The following is a 17,428-nucleotide window of genomic DNA, read 5'->3' as shown; positions in this document are numbered from 1 at the left end:
TAGACATATTTTTTTTTTATACTGTACAAACTGTATATTGTATCCCCTAACCCTAAACTTACCCATCAAAAAATGTCCCCACAAGGACAAGGATTTCTGATATTTCCATCTTGGTTGGGACATTTTGCCCCCATAATGTAGGATTTACAACACACACACACACACACACACACACACACACACACGCACACACACACACACGCGCACACACACACGCACGCACGCACGCACGCACGCACACACACACACACACACACACACACACACACACACGTTTTGTTTTTCATGTTTTATGGGGACTTTCCATAGACATAAAATGTTTTTTATACTGTGCAAACTGTATATTTTATCCCTTAAGCCTAAACCTACCCATCACACAAAACATTCTGCATTTTTACTTTATCAAAAAATATAATTTAGTATGATTTATAAGATGTTTTCCTCATGGGGACAAAAAAATGTCCCCACAAGGATTTTGGATATTGCTATCTTGGTTGGGACATTTTGTCCCCATAATGTAGGATTTACAACACACACACGCACGTTTTGTTTTTAATGTTTTATGGGGACTCTCCATAGGCATAATGGTTTATATTGTACAAACTGTGTCTTCTATCCCCTAACCTTAAACCTACCCATCACAGAAAACTTTCTGCATTTTCAGCTGTTTTCCTCATGGGGACCAAACATTTTTTTCCACAAGGACAAGGATTTCGGATATTGCCATTTTTGTTGCGACATTTTGTCCCGATAATAGCATTACCATGCCACGCACAAACACACACACAAAACTTGACACCAAAAACATATGGTTACAAGCAGAATAAAGTGCTATTCAGCCATAGATCCGTGTCATATCAACTACATCCTCAACCCGAGAAGGGGGAAAACCAACCCTTGAGGCCAGAAAGGACACAAAGAGCGCTAAATAATGGCGGCAAGTAATACCAAAGCTATTGTTCATGTCCAGGTGTCCCGTTTCATTTGATATTCAATTCAGGCTGAATCAGTCTGATTTAGAGTTAACAAACTCGGAGCGGTTGGGCTAAGATGACACTTGGCCACTTCTATTCGCTGGCTCGGGAACGCATTGGCAAAAGTCTCCTCGTTATCCGTGGGCTTTACTATTGAATGGCCGGGCGGTCACTGGGCTGTGGAAGCGCTCTGAATAAAAGAACTTGTGCAGTTGACTGGACCTCCAGTGGACACATGCGCATTTCCATATGAGAGCGCTGAAATTCACAAGACCTCATTTGGCTCCGCAATGCTTTTCGGGTGGGGTGGGGTGGGCTGATTGAATGAAAAAGAACAACAGGTTCAATAAAGCGCAGATAATGGCTTCCTGTCTGGGCCGTGACAGAAGAGCTATCTGTGTTCCCTTCTCAGCAGGACCACAGAGGGGTGAGAAGTTGACAACGCTTTCATTCTCCAGGGGACTGGGAGCTATGTTTGGACAGGCCGCTTTACAACGGCAGAGTGGCCTTCACAAATAAACCATCACATTTTACTGCTTGGCTTGACCAAGAAAACATTTAAGGAAACAATCAAATAAAAAATTAACAGCCTGGAAGATTGGGCAGGAGCATTTGGCCCTTGCCTCTTTTCCACAGGATGTAAAACACATTCATAACGTCTGATAATGTGGAATAAGAAAAGCACTTCTTGAACTCTGAAATGGAAATCTGTCAGACTAAACGCCAACTGTACATCTTTAATTCATCACATTTCCAGGATATTTTGATAATCGTATTTAAATGCACATATAGGGCTGCAGTGAGGTGTTATAACTTGTTAAATAATGTGAAATTGCAATAATGCTTAAAGTCTGTAAAATCAATTTAAATTATTTAACACCTGACATACATGGTTAACATTACTGTGTTCGTCTTGTCGATCGTCTTGCAAATGTCACCGGACAAACACACACCAAAACTGGACTTTTCATACATTTTTGAAGTATTAAAATCAGTGCAGTTAATTTGCATATTAAATAACGTAAATTTTATGTTTCTGTAATTCCGATAATCGTCTTAATATTTACTACGCGAACTATTATTACTACCTCTATTGTTGCTCGATCAAATATTTAGAGTCTTAAAGAGGAAAAAACCTCACTTAACTTATGCAGATTTGTGAAGCATATACTTGCCAGCTTTAGGGTTGGGTACCGTTTATATTTTAACCGGTACCGGTACCCAAAACCTTTTTTCGGTACTTTAGGGCTGTTTACATCAATTACTGTAAATAAACTGTAAGTCATTTATAGAAGTGTCATTGACATTATGCCAGAGCTGCCTCGGTCTCTGTCCGCCATTGTCTGTGATGTTTGTACACTGTAATATTTACTACTGTAATAGTCGGACCACTCTCCATTGACAAGCGTTAACTTCCTTGAAAGGGCGGGTACTCTGTTGAAGTTTAAAACTACTGGAAAAATTTGACCGGAGAAAACCAGAGAATATACCGCAATCCCAGTACTGAAGGAAAATGAAAATTGAGCGGAAGTACGTAGGGGGGCGGAGCCAGGCTATTTCAATTCTACAGTACAACAGTGATGTATTTGTCAAGTTAAACCAAACTTTTATTTTGACGGGTTGCTGTGAAGACCTTTGAGTTTCTGTGTGTTTATGATATGACGGTAGTTTTTCTCAAATGACACGGTAAAATACTCATAAAGTGACTCTCGTGTCTCTGGAGATGACGTTTGTGCGTTCATGTCTTCATATGAGACGGCAGAGATGGAAACATGCGACCGTCACGCGTGATTCTGAGAGAGTGTGAGGGTGTGTGTGTGTGTGTGTGAGGTAAATTAAACCATGCATCTGCTCCATTCATTCGCACAGAGATACGCAGGACACACAGGATTCGTATTTAAATAGTCTTTTTGCAGTTTAATATTCACCAGATGCATTCTCAGGTACCAAAATTTTGTACCGATTGATTAAAAAGTACAGAGTTCGGTACCCAACCCTAGCCAGCTTCAATGTTCATTTATTGGATACATAACCTGAGCATGAAAGTAAGTTACCTTAAAATTTTGAGTTCATTTAAATAAAAAATCTAATAGAAACTCAAAATATTATGTTACCTGAATCATATGTGTGATAACAAATCATGAAAATTATTTTTTACAGTGCAAGGAAGGACCAAAACTGAAGTATAATGCATTTTATTGACCTTGACTTGTGTTAACTTATTATTATCACCTTGTAATGTACTGTAATTCATGTAGTGCAAGATGTGAAAAATGTGAATGTTCATCGCCTTCAAAATCAGGTTTCAAACATCATAACGATCATCTGGAATGTTTTAGGACTTTTGTTGCATTTAAACAAAACACATTGTTGCCTGTTCACTCAGAATATGAATTTAAAAGCTCACCCCAAGTAAATAAGCATCCAATTAACTATAAATGAATATAAATACACTTCAGGTAATAGTAGCATAATAACGGTCAATCCTCGGTTTATTGCACTTCAAAAAACACAACCCGATCAGAATATAAGCAGATTTAAGTAAAGCTCTTTTCCCAGACAAAAGCCAGGGGAAGCAATACAGTCCGACATCCTCTTAAAGGGAATTAAATGGCTAAACTTACCAATATTAAGTCAAATTAATCGAAAGAGGGACATAGGGCTGGAAAACTGCTGAGCTTGCTTGTGTAACATTGAGGACTCATCATTTTAAGACATTAAGGTTAATTATTGCTGCGGATCAAGCGAGCATGTCAGAAATATCAGACGTTAGGAGCTAAGTGCTGTCATGATGATTTTCTAAAACCATATTATAAGAAAGAATATGCATTGATTGCATAAAGTAATACTTTTATTTACGGCACACACAGTCTGTGCCGAGGCTGTTTGTATGAGTCAGAGTGAAAATGAGGATCTGAAATCGATTTTTCCTGCACGGGGCAGGGGATTGGGAACGGTTGGGGACTGGGTGACCTTTTCTGAAAGTCATTTTGCACTGTTGTCTTCTATACTACTTACAGGCAGAGTCAAATGTTAGTTTGGGAACATTATTACAGAGATCAATAGGATTGATATGACTGCTCTGTGTTTGTGTGTGCGAGCGCTGTAACACATTCATCCTATTGGGTAACAAGCTCCTAAACCTGCTAGTCCCTAAATAACACGGTAGAGACGAGTATATAATGTGTAACCTTACAATCATTTACCATGGTTACTTCCTGCCATTACTGTGACTACTAAAATCAAACACTTTGTTTTACAGTGTCCTTGTGACCTTGTTACATATGTTACATGTAGTTGCTGTCCTCCAAAAAAAACGGACTCTATAGGTCGTTTTTTCAAGCACCTTATTTAAGTTTTTAAGTCATACCTAGCTGGCGTAAAAATAATGACAGTGTTGTGTTACATCTGTCGTCATGAAATGACGTATGACTGTCGTTACCAATCAAAATGCGTGTTCATTTAAATGCAATGTGTGGACTTTTTCCCACCATTTGTCATATTTCCATTTAGCAAAAATATTTTTTTATTAACAACTACAACTACAACACCCCTAAACCTACCCAGTGATTTATAGTGTATATACACTTTATGAGCGCATGCATTCCCTGGGATCGAACCCACGATTGCATGATCACATGATTACATGATGTTGTATTTTGCAATGCTGACCCGAAATATGATGCAAATAAAGGGAACAAAGCATTAAAATGAAAGTGTCCTGTTGTCGATGGGGCGCAACTTTAGTAAACGCTCCTATGGGTGACAAACGACCTATATAGGCGTATTGCTTGGAAGACATGTTGTAATAATCACATGCCTAACCTAAGCAAACTCTATTTCTAACCCTATAGTAATGTTGTTAATTAATATTAGGCTACCATAAATATACTTAAAAACATAATTACACTGTATCAAGAAGTATTACACTGTAAAGGGTTACAGGTAACACTTTATTTTACTGTGTCCTTGTACTGTAATATATATGTATATGTGTGTATATATATATATGTATGTACTACCATAGTAATAACAGTAAATTATGCATAATTACATGCAACTAACCCTCAACCAAACCCTAACGCTATAGTAAGTACAGTGTAACCCTTTGTTTTAAGGTGTCCGTGTTACAGTGTAATTATACATTTAAGTACTGAGTAATAATAATAATTAACTACATGTACTTATTATAGGGTTAGGATTAGGGTTTGGTTGATGGTTAGTTGCATGTAATTAAGCACAATGTATAGTAATTACTATAGTAACTACATGCAACATTTCGTGTGTAACAAAGCCACTGTAAAATGAAGTGTTACCAAAGAAAGTGCAACCAAGATGATATAATGAAACGTATTGTGTGCATATGTGTATTGCAAAAAAATGGTTAGGTTATGGGTCAACAATGTAATTATAAATGCATTTTTTTTTCTAAATATAAGTACAACATAACTTGTATGTACACAATAAGTGCATTGTATCAAATATGTTAGTACATAGTAGTTAAAGACACTCCCATTGTAGTAACAGTAACTATGATATGATATATGATACTACAGTAGCTTTGGTAAACTTATATAACCTGACCTTAACTACCAATGTAAGCAACCTCAGTTTTTAAATGTAGTTTTTAACGGTTTTAACCACTTGTGTACTTAATATTGATGAGCGTTAATAAACTTGTTATAAACATTTATTTTTCACGCTTTTATCATATAACGCTGGTATTTTAGTATGGAGGAAATATTGTAACTTTCCATAAATGTCCAGCGTAATGTGTAATAAGTTCATGGACAGTATTAACAAGTAAGCTTGGTTTTCATTTTTTAACTCACCTTTTAGTTGCACCTGTGTGTGTGTACACTTGTGTATGTACACTTGCAAAAAGCCGTTTTAAGGCGAGACATTACCTGCAAAAATACTTTTTTCCCCCCATGCATTTGTCAAATTTGAGATTTTGGGGCTTTTTGGCTTTTCATAAAGATTTTTTTTTCAGAATAGTGGGAAGAAAACATCCCAAATACACTTCTAAGTGTATCTTTTATAGCACTATTTCTAATTGCGATTTATAGAGATTTCAATTATATATCTTTAAAGGCCATTTTTTTTGTCCGAAATCTCCAATTCAGCAGCTCTTAAATACTCTTAAATTTTATTCCTATATCCTGTATATTCTGAAGGCTTTTACAGAGGGGGGTGTTCAAATATAATTTGCCTGATTTTACACATTTTATTACTTTTTGTGACATTTTTTTTAGTTGGATGTTGATAGTATTTTCTGATTTATAGAGTGAAAAATATATATATATACAATTTTGAACCTGACTTCATCCAATGTTCAGATTTTGTTCTAGAAATGTATTCAAATGAATGTATATTTAATTAGATAACGCCTCATTTGCATCTTTAATATCCATCTATAACATTTCAGAAAATTTGTAATACAATTTTAGTTTTTGTGTGCAATTCTTCATGTAGTAATGAATGAGCTGGACAAGTATGGCTACATCTATTGGTTAATTGTTTACTCTCTTCACCGGGGGTGTCGTGTATTTTCGACGCGCGCGGATCGCGGCTTATCGCCGAAGCGATCGCTGCAGTCATGAATGGAGCGGCTGAAGGTTACAGCTTTTATGAATGAGCGCAAACAACAACTCCTCTGCCCTTCGCCCTTCCGTTTGACAAGCGCTGGCAGACTGACTCCAATTCATCCGTGAGGCCACTATTGTTAACGTGTGACAGCAATTCTGTCACGGAAGGGCCGAATATTAGCAAATACAGCTATCATAATACGTGGCCTATTAGTGCCCACCCGTCGAGTCGGTGAAAAACAAATAAATAACGCGTGAAGGGGAAGAGACGCGCAAATATGTCGGCCAACAATTACATTAAAACGCTCCGCCGTGTCATGTTATTAGGAGGTAAACGAACATGTATGAGTTAAAATAGCCCAATAACGCGTTGTCACCGAGCCAACAAAGTCAAATGGTGTTTTTATGAATGAAGCACTGTATGCAAATGAGAACGATTCAAAGCGCCTGAGAAGAAGACAAATGGCGGATGTATCCGACCCACTGCAACAGACTTTCCAGAACATAAAACCACTTGGGTTTTTATGACTGGTCAATATTTACGCAAGCTCAATTGTTCAAAAAAAAAACAAACAAACAAAATGGCTCTGCTGCGCAAAGCAGCGTGTGGCGTGCAAACACGTAGGAATGTTTAAGGAAGGGCCTTTAAAACATCAAATCCCTTTACCAAATATTTCCGATCCACCCCTACTCCATCTTCCCCCCTTCCCTCCCTCCTTCCTTCAGACTATCAGTGGGAGAGGGCCCGATGCCCCCCCTCCCCTTTCCACTGACAATACCACTCAACATTTCAACGTAAAATAGTTCACCAAACTTTTACAGCACCAACTTTGGATGCGATGTGACTTACCCAAACCATAAAATATGTGACATGAGAACAAACGTCCAGAACAAAGACAACCCCAACAGACAAAAAAAAAAAAAAGACATTTCTTTCCAGGTACTTACTCGTTTGGGTGTGTTTCTTCAATCATTTTTCTCGTTTCACCTACAAAAAAATCCCACAACGGGTGCACTCTGTTCGTTCGTCATTTTTACGCCGCTCTTTCCCAAATAATCCCTCACATTTCGTCCGTCTAATAGTGTCTTCTCGCGGCTCTCTCTCCTCTCCTCGTCTCCGTCTTGATGGGTTTTTTTCGTTTTCTTTCTTTTTTTCCCCTCACTGGATCTAACCAGTCGCTGATGAAAACCTTGGAGGATCTTGGACTAAAGAAGCCTAAATCGGATCCCCCGAATAATTTCCCACAGTTTTGAGTGCTTGAGTGTATTCCCGAAAATCCCTTAGATGAAATGTGCGTTGATGTTGCTGAGGGTGGCCCCAACGAGCCCCATCTCTGATTACTCCATGTTGGATTATTGTTGTGCAGCAACAGCGCGAGCCCAGCGCGAGCAGCAGCAGCGCGCGGGGGGAGGGGGGAGGGAGGGCGGAAGCGATGACGTCACACTGCAGGCCGAACGCCTTTTAAATCAGTGGGAATCGTTTCACGGATCACATTGTTTGGGAGAACGTCTGGCTGAGGCTAATCGAGATTGCAAGCAACTTAAAGAATGTTATGCATATGGATATGAATCTCACATTCATACGTATTAAGAACCCGAGCTTTATTTAAACTCTTAAAAGGCACAATATGTAAGATTTCTGGATTCAAAAATATCCAAAAACCACTAGAACAACGTCTAATATTTTGTTGACTTGTGTACTATTCTAAAAAAAATGCTGGGTTAAAAATAACCCAAGTTGAGTTGAAAATGGACTAACCCAGTAATTGGGTTGTTTTAACCCAGCAAATGGGTTGTTTTAAGCATTTGAACATTTAACCCAATCGCTGGCTTAGTCCATTTTCAACCCAACTTGGGTTATTTTTAACCCAGCATTTTTTAGAGTGTACATTATCCCAAGAGAAATCCAGAGAAATAAGCGATTTCAGTGACAATTATCCTCGATTTCCGTTTTATTTTGTATAAACCATGGAAACAACAAACACGCTTTTTGAGAATACACTATCCAAACTTAAAGGGCTGTAATTCAAGAATGCTTTGGAATATAGACCAAAGTTTGGTCTCGTTTTTCAAGAAGACACAATTCAAAATATGAAAGTATGAAAAAGTTATGGTAGTTTAAATTTCCTGTAAATGAAAAATACTGTACTAAATATTTTTTATTTCATATAAAATATATATTTTACAAAAAAATACTCTAAAATTACTATAAAATCAAAGCCATATGTCTAACCAAGTTGTGTTCCAAATTTGATATCACAAAAATTGAAGTTCCCATGAGATTGTGTTTAGGCGCTATACCAAAAATAGCCACCGGGTGTCATTCAAATTCCATTGATTGTTTTTTTGATGCATTTTCCTATAAATTTCTGTCCAAATATCACTTCCATCACAAAACAGTCACCAAATATGGACCCTTGAGACTCAGACCTTTACGACAATATGTGTTTTGCCAAGATTGGAAAATATTTTGATTATAAAGTAAAATAATTGTTGTAATATGAAACATGACACCGCCCACTAGGGGAGGAGCCCTAGAATAATTTAGAGTCACGTTTCCACGGTAACACAATGTCCGATTTCGATTTTTTCACAGGATGAATTTTGAGTTTGTAAGCTTTCAAATGATACCTAACTTATGATAATTACTTAAATATATGATACGAAAAAAGGCGACCGAGAAAAGAGCACCAGGCGTCCCACCTGTGGGACGGTGACAGTTATGATGTGTTTTATTAGACTGGTGAGCAACTGTTTGGAGGCATTCATCGACAGAAAACTAATAATTGTTATACAGCTCAACACAGTTAGTCTTGTTGTTTAAATCTTGTTTTCTTGATTTATGGTGAGTACCATGTTTTACCCATTAACTGTAGTGTCTGTGACGTCACCCATAGGATTCTGAAGAGCAGTTTTGAAGCGTAAAGTAGGAACGAGCTGGCGTCACTCCAGGATAACAGATAATGGGCAAAGAGGCGGGACAAATAAGAGATAAATGAGATAATAAATGAGATAAATGGCTATCCACCTGTTACTCAAAGTGGCTACGCCCTTAATTATGCAGAACTTTAAGATAATGTAAACGAATGAGATATATAAACAAATTCACCCCCCTCACAGTTGTCATGAAGGGCAAAATTAGCCGTATAGACCCAAACCACAATTTGTGCCAGGCTAAAAACATGTTTTATTCTGCTGTAAAGTTGGCCATTTTAACATGAGCTCAATGAGATTCTGCTCCCTTCTGGAGCCTGACTCTAGTGGCCAGTCGATGAATTGCAGTTTAAGTCACTTCCGTATTGGCTTCAAGAGAAACTGCGGGAAGTTGCCGCTTGGTTTTACCATGTCTAATATCGTCTCATAGTAGCCGCTGAGCAAACGCACAGAGTAGCATTATAACATAACTTTTAACACACTCAAATGTCTAATATGATACAAAAAAAAATACAGCGCTGCATTACCCCACATATGCATGAGCGGAAGAAGCGGATGCGTTCGACTGCGGCAGAATAAAAGTTTTGCGAAATCAACGCGTCATCAAGCTACGCCATTGCTTTGAATAAGCGACCTCTAGCGGCGAAAAATTCCATATTGTGGCTTAAACTGCAAAAACAAAACAAAATAAAACTCTACACTGAAATATAGTCTATTGCCATACTCCTGATGTATATTTGTTTTAAATATATTTGTTACATCCACACTGTAAAAAAATTTTTTTTTCTTTTGTCAAATCAACTACATCAATGTGGTTCAGATAACACAATATTTTGAGTTTCTGTTGATTAAAACCAATATCCTTCCTTGTATGTACTTAATTTTCTAATTCTAACAACCTTAAAATTTTAAGGCAACCAGGTTACAATAACCTCCTTAGCTCTGGGACCATTTTTGGGGATTTCCACCTGGATTTGCCCTCCCAAAATTGAAAAGCATCCCATACACGTCAATGCACAATTTTGGTGTCATTTTAAACCCTTTGAAGTTACATAAACCACTGCTAAAAGTGATAAACATGTAAGTATATGTTGTCTGAGCTGTAATAAACCCTGCAAAAAAGAGGCGCTTTTTGATTTTATTAGTCATAAATTCATGTTTGAAAGTGTGTAACTCAGGCCATGTGTGCTCTAGCAACCCTCTATATGCACACCTTGGCTATAGAATCAGCACTGGCTCGTACATTTTTTTTGTTTACTCGCCAGACTAATATACTCTTTTATTTATATTAGTGCTATCAAATCGATTCATCGCAATTAACCGCATCCAAAATAAAAGTTAGTTTACATTATATATGTGTGTACTGTGTATGTGTATATAAATACACACACATGTATATATTTAAGAAATGTTTTTTATATTTATATACATATTGTTGGTCATTCAGTGTTTGTAAAAAATGATAATAGTAATAGATAATAGTAATTATTAATAAAATACTACTACTACTACTAATAATACAAACGCACTAAGGATTGATGAGCTGCTGGATTCATGAATATTAATCACGTTGTCTGCGTTTAGTCGAACTGATTTGGTGAAATCAAAACAGTGAAGGTAATAGATGAGCGCCAGCCAATGAGATTGCCGTTTGCGCATTAGTCCCGCCCACTACCGGAGAAATCTTCTGCTTGTTCTTAAAAGCTGAATAATTCCAAATGTTGTTTTGGCAGGAAAATACAACAAAAATTATGGTTTACATGTAGCGCGTCGATTCTGCGTGGTATTTAAGACTCTCTCTCTTTGCGTGCGTGCGTGTGTGTGTGTGAGAGAGAGAAGCACAGCGCTCTTGGCAAAGCGACGCCCAGTTGTGCGCCTTCACACTAGTTTATGGTACGTCAAATACAGGCACGCTGTGCTTCCGTTGAGCTGGACTCTCTTGACGGAGAGTGTAACTGTTTCTCTGAGTCAAAATATATCTATGCAAAACTGATTCTTAGCCTCTAACACACACACTGGCGAGTAAAATCTAAGCATTTATTAGCCAATGGCTAATGATAGCTATTGTTTAGTCGCCCAGAGTGAAGATTTAGTCGCATTGTAGAGGGTTGTCTAGCACCCTGCAGACAGTTTTGGCTGTTTCCACTAGATGGCAGCAAATACTGTAAAAAAAATAATTTATTGTCATTGTCACATACCTTATTTTGACAATGTAAAATCATGTGTTGTCATAACTTTTGATCATACAATTTTTAGTGTATAACTTCGTTATAAAGGATCAGGAATTGGATATATGTTTTAATAGTATTTTTTCCTGTTACTGACAGTTGGAAACCCAATAAATTATGTCATTTGATATGGATGACCAGTTCTTCAGTAAAATTAATAAAAACAGAGTAGCAGATAACACAAATCCTCTCTTTTGGTGTTTCTCTTAGTGAATTCATATACATTTCAATCATTGAACTGTTAAAACTGCTCTTCAAATAAGCCATGTATATGGCTTGTTAAAACAAAACTTACATAAACAGGCCATCCATGACTTCTATGTTTTTTTTTTTTTAAACCTCTTTATTTGAAGTATTTCTGAAATTGCCTGTGGAAAAAAGCATCTTTTTTTCATGTTTTTTGTTTTGTCCACCTTATGTGAGCAGCGATGTATAACATTACACAACAACAAAGGCTTTTTAAGTGCTACTTCTGTGCACCACTTCCTCCAAAAAGTGTAATCAGGGTCAAAGGTGGACAGCACAGACTCCTTATCTGTGTAACTTCTGACTCGGAGGGAAAGCTGAGGATTAGACGCGCTTTGATCAAGGGACCAGCGAGGTATTTTGAGAACTGAGGGGAACGTTCACCAGTGACAGTCCACATTCCTTATTGATCACTTGAAATCAGGACTCCCTCAGAAAGCATTCCTCGTTAAATCAGTTTACTACACAATGACTTCCAGTGAGAGCTGCCAGTATTGCTCTATAAGCACCATTGGCAAATCTCATCAAAGTATCTCAGATGCCATAAAGTAATCAGGAAGGTGCTTTTTCAGGTTATACACTCAAGCAAGCTTCCAACACTTGACAATAGTTAACTACCCTGGTTATCACAATCAACAACTACAGTGATTGTACTTCAAGATAAGAACACCATTGTGATGCCCACCCCCTCACCATCCCATGATCATGTGACATTTTACTCATTGGCAGCTAGGGCAAATGTTTGATCATCGGAAAAGTGGGAAAACATTTACAGAAAGGTAGCCTGACGTTGTCATACTCAATTCTGGTCAGAATACGAGTCTGATACTGCTCCATTGGGCTGTGATTATGAGGTGCGTTTCAACCATAGACGCTAAAGAAATATGGACGTAGTGCCCGTGACGTCACCCATAGGTTTCTGAAGAGCGTTTCTGAAGCCTTAAGTGCGGCCGTCGCCAACTTGGCGGCGCGTCAATCCCGGATAACAGAAAATGGGCAAAGAGGAGCTAACAGGGGGAGTGGGTGGAGCCAACAGACAGCAGACAAACGGCTAGTAGTGACAGCAGCGGCAATCCACCTGTCACTCAAGTGACCACGCCCTTAATTATGCAGAACTTTAAGGCTTATTTAATTTAAACGAATGAGTAATAAAAAAAATTCACCCTCCTCACAGTTTTCAACCAAGTGGTCACCTCCCGCAGTTTCTCTTGAAGCCAATACGGAAGTGACTTAAACTGCAATTCCTCGACTGGCCACCAGAAGTGAGCAGAATCTCATTGAGCTCATGTTAAAATGCCCAACTTTACAGCAGAAAAACACATGTTTACAGCCTGGTACAAATTGTGGTTTTGGTCTATACGGGTAATTTTGCCCTTCATGACAACTGTGAGGGGGTGAATATTTTTATTACTCATTCGTTTACATTATATAAAGCCTTCAAGAGTGCAAAACAGACACAAAAAAACTCACACACGCACACACAAATGAACACGTGCCATTCCAAAAGCTAATTGTGTTTTTGTGTGTGTGTGTGTGTGTGAGAGAGTTTTGCACTCTTGATGTTTTAAAGGTTCACCCCTTCACTGTTGAGTCCTTTTTTTCTGCATCCTGGCTGATTTGTAGATTGTATGCACAAAAAACCTCTGTATTTTCATATTTTTGCCAATTTCCCATTAATTTCCTATGCGGGTCATTTTTGACCCGAAGGTCCTGAGTGTGACTATTTTTTTTACGACCACTTAGATTTTTCAAATCCTGTCCCCAATTTTTTTGGGGTTCATATACCAAGTACCAATAAAGTCACCAAGTTTCGGACCATTCCGATGAAGCTACGATTTAAAAAAAATAATAATAAAATGCTTCAGGTCATTTTTGACCCGAAGTACCCCAGAGGGTTAAACGCTCGTTTTTTTGGGGTCGACAGTTTATAAAAACGTATTTCTGGGTTTATTAGCTTGTTTGCTGTACACCTTGTCACATATCAGCTTTTAGACATTGTTCTGTTTTTTGTTATAAGTCAGAAATGACAAGGAGAAGCTTCACGCAATATAAAAGTCAATGGAGAGCGTTGGATTGTCGGTGTGGGCGTGGCCTAAATACACTCGGTCTCTATGTACGCAAATTCCCGCGAAAACCATCCCGTCAGATCTAAAACATAATATACTTATAAAAAAACACGTTTTGAATGAAGGATTGATGATGCATTGACTCGTATTTTAAATTGAGTTAATTGTGAAAAAAAAAATTATACTTTTTAGATTTAAGCTGCTGTCCGTAACTTTTTTTGTGTTCAAGATTTACAAAAATTATATAATGAGAATGTACAACATGAAGCCATTTTCCAAACCGCGTTTTTGTCTTACCCTGAATCATTATGGTACACTTATAATAAGTGTTTATATTGGGACTATTTCAGACCGGTCTGGTAGGAGCCGCTGCGGAGGAGCACAGTCCCTGCGTGACTCGCCATAGACATAAACAGAGAGAAGTAGCTCCGGCTGCAATGTTCTTCCGCAAGACGCATGCAGTTCTGTTTATTAAAGGGTAACTTCAGTGATTTAGCATTGGGCTTTGTATCAGTAGAAACCCGGTAGTATATTCAAATTATCGTACTTTCCCTTTCCCTAAAAATTATGCATTTTATTTCTGGAAAATAATCCTCCGATGACGCATTTTTTGGCCAGACGCTAGAGACTACAGGAGCTAGTTCTGCATGTTTCAACCCGCCCACAGGGGAGAGATCTCACTCACAGAATGTAAATGTTCACGGCCGCTCGGCTCAGGCATTAATAATGGAGCGGTGCGGAGCAAAGTGAGTGTTTCAACTTTTCAATGAATTCCTATGAAAATGTATCTTCCATATGCGATCTGAAAAAGCGCCAGACTGGACACGCGTGTTGATTGACAGCCGCGCTTACCTCAGCTCTGCTCAGCTCTTCTCTTGTGATGAATGAAATCTGACTCCTGCTGCATTTGTGCCGTGCCTTTCGTTCGGCTCACTCACACTTTATTGAAAAGACACGTTCAGTTTTTAATTGTAGTGTCTGTTCTCTAACCGAACAAAATTATTTAATTACTATGAAAATCAAAATGACGGTGGGGTCGGTGTCATGGTGGGCAAGTGATAACCAGTGGCCGTGGCTTTGGGAGTGGCCTCGTTGGGCAGCGAAGCAAGTGCATTCTGGGAGTTGTTGTCTTTCATCCACATGAGACAAAAATACATTTTCTGTCTTTTTTCAGTCTAGAAGGCACCAAATTCAAAAATAATTTCACATTTCTACTACGTAAATGACCCGGTTTAAATACACATTAGCATTGAAGTGCCCCTTTAACCGCTAGAGTGCAAAAAGTTACGGACTGCAGCTTTAAAGGGTTAGTTCACCCAAAAATGAAAATTCTGTCATTAATTACTTACCCTCATGTCGTTCGACACCCGTAAGACCTCCGTTCATCTTCGGAACACAAATGAAGATATTTTAGTTGAAATCTGATGGCTCAGAAAGGCCTCCATTGGCACAATGGCACGGTTCACTATCAAGACCCTTAAAAGGCACTAAAGACGTCATTACAAAGTCCATCTCACTACAGTGGTTCTACAATAACTTTATAAAGTGACGAGAATAGTTTTTGTGTGCAAAAAAACCCTAAATAACGACTTATATCATGATGACCGATTTCAAAACACGGCCTCATGAAGCTTCGAAGCGTTATGAATCAGTGAGTCGATTCAGCGGTTTGAATCGCCAAAGTCACTTGATTTCAGCAGTTTGGCGGGTTGACACGCGATCCGAATCATGATTCGACTCACTGATTCATAACGCTTTGAAGCTTCATGATGCATTATTTTGAAATCGGTCATCACTATATAAGTCGTTATTTAGTTTTTTTTTGCGCACAAAAACTATTCTCGTAGCTTTATAAAGTTATTGTAGAACCACTGTAGTGAGATGGACTTTGTAACGACGTCTTTAGTACCTTTTATGGGTCTTGAGAGTGAACCGTGCATTGTGCCAATGGAGGCCTTTCTGAGGGATCGGATTTTCAACCAAAATATCTTCATTTGTGTTCTGAAGAACACGGAGGTCTTACGGGTGTCGAACGACATGAGTGTAAGTAATTAATGACAGAATTTTCATTTTTGGGTGAACTAACCCTTTAAGTCAACTTGAGTATGATAGAGGTAAAAAAAAAAGAAAGAATAAATAACAGCAGAAAATATATAAATCACATTCTTTATTCAAATCAGCATTAGGCAGTTACACTATGATAAAAAAAAAGTATTTAAAAAAAGTAAAAAGACCCAGTTACATAAATTGTGATTGGCACTGCACAATGATATATTTAATATAATCTCTTCACGTCTACCGATGCTTGTGTTATGTACTCTTTGATAAACGATCGGCCTCAAACAATATTATCCAGATATGATTTTATCTCCACCCTCACTTTCTTAAAAATAGCATCCCGGATCATCAATTTAGGAATAAATTGAAGCAACTGTCTGATTGATATAGCAAAACTTTTATTATTTTTATGATTATTTTATTCTATGCCAGACACAGCAATGCAAGTGAAAAAAAAATATTAAAAAACAAAAACAAAAGGACAGCTAAGAGAATAAAAAAAACTTTTTCTTAATATATATATAAGCCGTATGTTGAAGTGTGCTTAAACAATTTTTTAAAATGGCAGACATAGCAGAAGACTGGCCCGTCTGATAAATACATTAGCAAAAAATCCTGCAAACTCTCAGTTCAATCTCTCCAAATGCTAAAAAAAAAAAACCCTGTAGCAGTAACTGTAGCCCCTCTTGTTATTCTGGACAAGCACATGACACAGTAACAGGGAAACAGGACAGAAACAGCAAAAAGGCTTCCCTTCAGCTACAGGGCTAAAGCTCCATGACCACATTGGAATCAAAATGAGCGCAATAAGTTTTGGTTGCTCGGTTTCATTTGTCGTAGAACACTGGCAGAGAACAGTCATTTCCCCTGGAAAAAATGCATTCGATTTCTGCCCTTACATTACACACGGACAATAACACATTTGTCTCTCTGTCACTGGACTGACATACTGTACAACACATCCAGTCATGAACGGGGTGCGTCGAGGATTCATTACAGCTTATATTAGTCTTAGCAGTAATACAGAAGTGATGATGGTGTCTGTCATAACCATTTGTAAGCTTTGGTGTTACATATTGCTATTGCTCATCGCGGATTGGGTCATGCCTGTCATCTTACTCACGCACTCAAATGAACATGCTTGTGTTGTAGTTTAAGGAAGCGTTTCTGTAAGAGTTGTAGAAGTATGTTCTAGCTAAGACCAGACACTTAAACATGTATTTAATAAACAATTAGACAAATTACAAGTGAATAAGACGCCTTATTAGATGGGAATTAAAAGCTAAAGTTGGCCATTACTCAGAGAGGAACTGACACTTCAAAGTAATTGTTTT

The 17,428-nt window shown here is 38.0% G+C and overlaps 1 protein-coding gene across 1 annotated transcript in view; it reads right to left on the bottom strand.

Annotated features, from left to right (window-relative positions):
* spred2b (sprouty related EVH1 domain containing 2b) overlaps nt 1–7,966 on the bottom strand; it is a 59,867-nt gene extending 51,901 nt beyond the window's left edge. The window contains exon 1 of the mRNA XM_079842962.1: nt 7,511–7,966. Within this exon, the coding sequence (XP_079699088.1) occupies nt 7,511–7,536 (26 nt within the window). The 5' untranslated portion in view covers nt 7,537–7,966. The remainder of the gene's footprint in view (nt 1–7,510) is intronic.
* Nucleotides 7,967–17,428: the final 9,462 nt, after the last annotated feature.

The sequence above is a fragment of the Gobio gobio genome (genome assembly GCF_949357685.1).
Source record: "Gobio gobio genome assembly, chromosome: 18".
NCBI classification, from domain to species: Eukaryota; Metazoa; Chordata; class Actinopteri; order Cypriniformes; family Gobionidae; genus Gobio; species Gobio gobio.
This window is presented reverse-complemented; position numbering and strand designations above follow the sequence as displayed.